The sequence below is a fragment of the Salmo salar genome, chromosome 13 (assembly GCF_965601325.2).
Source record: "Salmo salar chromosome 13, fSalSal1, whole genome shotgun sequence".
NCBI classification, from domain to species: Eukaryota; Metazoa; Chordata; class Actinopteri; order Salmoniformes; family Salmonidae; genus Salmo; species Salmo salar.
The window spans coordinates 87,951,542-87,957,489 of NC_138303.1; the positions used below are offsets into that span (position 1 = coordinate 87,951,542).

The 5,948-nt window shown below is 39.4% G+C and overlaps 1 protein-coding gene across 2 annotated transcripts in view; it reads left to right on the forward strand.

Moving 5' to 3' along the window:
- The window catches only part of stard8 (StAR related lipid transfer domain containing 8), a 41,871-nt gene extending 36,141 nt beyond the window's left edge, over positions 1-5,730 (forward strand). For both annotated transcript variants that reach the window (XM_014137511.3, XM_014137512.3), the window contains 3 exons: positions 365-582; positions 1,477-1,653; positions 2,367-5,730. In XM_014137511.3, the coding sequence (XP_013992986.2) occupies positions 365-582; positions 1,477-1,653; positions 2,367-2,484 (513 nt within the window). In that variant the 3' untranslated portion in view covers positions 2,485-5,730. The remainder of the gene's footprint in view (positions 1-364; positions 583-1,476; positions 1,654-2,366) is intronic.
- The last annotated feature ends 218 nt before the right edge of the window (positions 5,731-5,948 follow it).

A 5,948-nucleotide genomic window follows, 5' to 3' on the forward strand; every position in this document is an offset into this window, starting at 1 on the left:
GCCTGCGGCTGGATCTAGTTGCCTCCCCCTGCACTAGTGCATACTAATATTATTGTTGTCTGCAGGTCCTTCAATCACAGGTCCATGTTTGTCAATGTTGTTATATTAAAGATACATTTTGCTTTGATTTTGCCCTGCATTGTCACAACAGTATGGCCTTCAATCATAGTATGATTGAAAAATGTTTAATTCCCTTTTTTACCGTAAGCCTCCATTGATAATTGAATTTACCATTTGGCATAGCTTCTTTGGCTGTTAGAATGAAGTAAATTCTGTCCATTTTGAAGAGTGATGGCATTTTAGCTAGCTACAGTATACTTTTCAGTCCTGAACCATAATCTCACAATGCATTTGTTCTATTCAGGTAGGGGACGGCCATCCCATCCGTCTTTGGAAAGTGACCACCGAGATCGAGGCCCCGCCCCAGACAGTGTTGCACAGAGTTCTGCGTGAGCGCCACCTGTGGGATGATGATCTGCTCCACAGCCGTGTAATCGAGGCTCTAGAGAACAACACAGAGGTGTACCACTATGTGACTGACAGCATGGCACCTCATCCCCGCAGGGACTTCGTAGTGCTGAGGTACGCATGGAGGGCGAGATTAGCTCATCAATAATTGTCTGTCTTGCCTGGGGCTCTATCCAAGGCTTTATTTGGAGACATTGGTGGAAGGGCAGAGTGGCCAGAAGCCGATCATACATGTGTCTGCCCTTTTCGCAGGGGTAGTCAAGTTGTCAGTTCAGTAAGGTGCGGTGTTAAAGGCCCAGTGCAGTCAAAAATGGTTGGAATAATACTGTGAAATTGTGAAAATTGTGATAATGCCCTTTTAGTGTAAAATCTGTTGAAAAGACTGCCTGACACTTATGCCTGTTTTGGTGGGATGGAGTTTTGGCCTTCCATGGGGATATCACTATGTTGTAAATTAGTTAATACACCAATAGGAAAGAGAGTTCCAACCTCTCTGCCAATAACAGCAAATGTTTTGTTTTCCCTTTCCCACTCAGACCACTCCTAGAGAGTCCATGGCATTTTCACCATAAACAACACAAAAGTCCCTGTAACACACTCCCAATGTTAATGCTCCCAATGTTTAAGTAGGCCTACTTCCTCTTATCAATGTTCTTGAAGTTAAACACTTGTGTGCACATGCGCACACACACGCACACACATACTCAAGTACTGTTAAAGCTTCAGGCATTCTAAATGAGTGTTCTCCTAATTTCTGATTGGAGGGTTCACTATAAGAAAAAATAACTGGCTCTTGTTTGAGAAATTGACCTTTGCTAAGAATCTATTTTGTTTCTTTTATTACCATTTTAACTAAAAACAATCACAGTAAGGTACTTAATTGTAACCCAGAAATTATTTCATATTGAGATGAAAACTGCTGCATTGGACCTTTACATCTTGCCTCACGCTGTTGATTTACACTAAAGATGACAGTAATGACCCTTGCTGTATTTTTCTCCTGCTTAGGCGGTGGTGTAGTGACCTTCCTCAGGGCCTGTGTCTGCTAGTGTCCTCCTCTGTGGACCATGACAATGTGCACCTGGAGGCAGGGCTACGGGCAGTGCTGCTCACCTCACGGGTCCTGATTGAGCCCTCAGGGATGGGCCGGTCCAGGCTGACGCATTACTGCAGAGCAGACCTCAGGTAGGGATCCAGCTTCTCATCTATGCATTCTTTTCCATTGGACTTGACTCATGTATTTCAATGATGATTTAAATGGCTAATTGATTAACTCCCTATGAACATAGTCTGTACATAATCCATCTGTAAATAGCCCACCCAAACTACCTACCTCATCCCCATATTGTTTTTATTTACTTTTCTACTCTTTTGCACAACAGTATCTCTACTTGCACATCATCATCTGCTCATTTATCACTCCAGTGTTCATCTGCTAAATTGTAATTACTTCGCTACTATGGCCTATTTATTGCCTACCTCCTCACGCCATTTGCACACACTGTATATAGACTTTCTTTTTTTCTATTGTGTTATTGACTGTACGCTTGTTTATTCCATGTGTAACTCTGTGTTGTTGTTTGTGTCGCACTGCTTTGCTTTATCTTGGCCAGGTCGCTGTTGTAAATGAGAACTTGTTCTCAACTAGACTACCTGGTTAAATAAAGGTGAAATCAAAAAAACAACAACATGTTGACCTAGAGCTCATGCAATTAATTTGGAACTTTCAAACATTGGCATAATTACCATTCAAATAATTATGCAACATAAACATGTTGCGTGAAAGAAACTCTAATTCCATTGAAATATCCTTCTGATGAGTGGGGGTACCTCCCCTGCTATTGAATTGTGTAACTGGATACGAATTTCTTATTTGACCTTTTGTTGTAATTTTTCAGGGGACGATCACCTGAGTGGTACAACAAAGTGTTTGGCCACCTCTGTGCGGTGGAGGTTGCTAGGATACGGGGCTCCTTCCCTGTGCTGACAGTGAAAGGAACCGAGACAAAGCTTTGAACTTTGAGAAGGACCGCCGGCCCACTTGAGACACGTGCTGCCTACAGCACACAATGACTCAAATGAAGGGTGCCTATCTGTAGCATTATATTACATATGCCTGATAAACTCTCCAGTGTCATCAACAGGGGACTGTCAGGATGTGGACTCTCACTCAGATTGCACTGATTCCCCATGAGGAGCCACTGAGGAAATGTCAGCAATATTTACAAATCTAAATCAGCCTATGCATTAACTGACCCTAAAACATTAAAATGTACCATGAAAGAAAGTAAATAGACAGTTTCTTTATGCAAAAGCCATTCTTTTGAAAGCTTTATGAGTCCCACCGCGACATCCGTGCGATTTGGACTTCTTACCCCTTTAACATCATGTGTTTGAGCTACAGATTTCTGGGTTGTACTATTGGATTCGTCTATTTCTTCTTCATCTGTGTGATTAACGGGGCTGAGCTAGAGCGGAGTCTGTGAGACTGGTGGATCCCGAAAGGGCCCGGGGCCGGATCTTTTTACAAAATAATAGAGAGTCCGAATGGTTTGAGCTACACTATTAAAAGCTATCTATGAAAAGTTGGGATTCTCACAAATACAGACATGTAACATGTTTTGCTTTATGACACACAAGCTACACAACAGGTGTTAGAAGGTAAGGGGTTCTTCTACATAGAAGATCACAGGAAATCCCAGGACATAGTGTCTATAATACTGTAAGGGGTTCTTCTACATAGAAGATCATAGGAAATCCCAGGACATAGCGTCTATAATGCTGTAATAAGCACACATAGTTGCTGTCACAAACTCCAAACTCCACAAAGTTGTCACTGACTACCGTAATTTCCAGACTATTAAGCGCACCTGAATATAAGCCGCACCCACTGAATTAAAAATATATATATTATTTTGAACATAAATAAGCCGCACATCAGCCGCCGTCTAATCAGCCGCCGGTGCCTACCGGTACATTGAAATAAATTAACTTTACACAGGCTAACAAAAATAAATAGGCTTTAACGAAACACGGCTTGTAACAAAAATAAATAGGCTTTAACGAAACACGGCTTGTAACAAAAAAAATAAAAAATAGCAGTAAGCTTTAGTTGTCTTTTTGCACTGAGTCAATTCCTCACGCTGCTGTTTCCAACGTCTTATCATCGACTCATTAAGACCAAGCTCCCGTGCAGCAGCTCTATTTCCTTTTCCAACAGCCAGATCAATCGCCTTCAACTTGAAAGCTGCATCATATGCATTTCTCCGTGTCTTTCCCATGATGAGGGTGACAAAATGACTACCGTAATCAGAATGATGGGAAGTTTGAGAGCGCTCGATTTAATCTAAACAGTATACAAAAAAGTTGTTTGACCTTAACCTGTTCGGCAATTTCATTGGTCTAATGAAAGCTTCATGCCGCCAAAAAACTGAGCACGTCACAGAATGTGTTTTTTTGAAAAAAAAAATTTGAAAGCGGGAAAAATCCATATATTAGCCACGTCATTGTTTAAGCCGCGAGGTTCAAAGCCTGGGAAAAAAGTTGCGGCTTATAGTCCGGAATTTACGGTAGTTGGATATTAATTTCCCACTGAGCAAACCATTTCTGTGCTTACAGCATTCATATCAATTCATTTTTATCTGGTTTTGCTTTGGCTTTTATTTTTTTATTGACTTTTGACAATAAAACACATGAATGCAACTGTTTATGTCACATTGTTGCCCTGGTTGCCCTGAAAAGAAAATGGTTAAACACTTAATTGTGAAGCTAAATATAATGGCTGGACATGCAGATAAATGAAAATAAAATAAATGAAAGGCCAATTTTTGCTGGTGTCTCGGGACTGAAAGGGTTAATGCTGACTTATCAAGACTTATGGCGATGATGCCAAAATGCCATGGAATGTTTTTAGCTGCAACTAGCTTTACACAATAATTCAGGAGAGCTCTATAGAAACCATTCATGTTTGTACTGTATGCTATGCAATTTCTTCATGATAAATTCACAGAGCTAATATATTTTACTATTGTCATTAGATGTGTCTCAAACTTGAGAATGGCACCTTACCTTGCTATTTCAATAGCTAGCCTCAGTGTTGATAATGCAAACATACTTAGATGTTAGAGAGAAAAGGATTTGTTACTGAGGCTTAGTGGGTGGTAGTATGTCTTAAAACACTGTGCATTTTCAGGCCTTGCTTCAGCCCTACATTCTCAGTAACTGTTTATTTTACTCAAGTGTTTATCATAAGAGGGGACTCTACTCTGGACTTCCTGTTATGTCTCTTATTTTTACTCTTCTCTTTAAAAGTCTAACTGGTTAACCTCCTCTCACTCTAATTTAGCTATTGCTTAGCTGCTATATAGATCATTCTTCTTCCTCAGAACTTCAGAAGTTTAGAAACAGGAACAGAGCCATTTGTGAAATAGGCAAATATCTGTCCACCAAGCACCAAACTATAAGATATAAGCATGGAGCTCAAACATTTGCATAATTCACACTTTGATGTCAATTTAAGATTTATTCATGAGTAATTGCTTGTCAGGATTTGCGATCACAATGAGAAGGGACAAGGATCATGACACGCTCGAAAGTGGACAGACAACCTGAGCTTTAGACAGCGTTTGTGTAGATTGCTTAATTACTGTGTGTGTCTGCAGTATTATTGTATTTTATTGTGTCTCAGTAATCCGTGTTTTATTTATGTCTGTATGAATGAGTCTTTGTATGAGTCACAGGAATGTGACTACCTCTGTCTGTACAGAATCGAACCATTGACGTATTTTTCTGTTGGCATTATGTACAGGAATGATTTTTAATTAGATCTAATCTTAATCTGAGTTATGCAATGGGTGGAAGTGCAATGACTAAATGCATGTAACTTTTTTCAGTGTTTCCATATGCTTTACATACATACATTAATAGCCCGTACACCTAAATGGGATTACTCCCATTGAATAACTAATGTAATGAACATAATTTAAACAATTGTGGGGAAGTAATAGCCATAAACACAAGTATTACATATCTGTGAACTACAGGGTAGTTTTGAGTGAATACTACTTGTAACATAACAGGCCCTTGTTAAGTATTGTACTCAATGAAGCAGTTGTAAATAACTTGCATTTTAGCCCACATCAACGTGTTCATCTTATTTGTCTTATCTAAAACTATTTACTCTTCCTTTACTACCTATTTGTATTATACTGCTCTGACTGTAAAATAGAGTAGAAAATCAATAAACAAATATTGAAAAACAAATGAATGTTATTTTGAGTTCTGGCTTTGTGAAATGTGTAATTTCTCTCCCAAAATCCCCCCGGACCTTTTTCACCATCATTTGTTTCCAATTGTCACAGTTGAGCTTCAGAGGCAAGTAGTAACATTGCATCTGAATGTCAAATTTATCAAACCAAAGAAAATGTCACACCCTAAAACCCAAAACACCTCACTCATTTACACCTTTTCAATTACATATA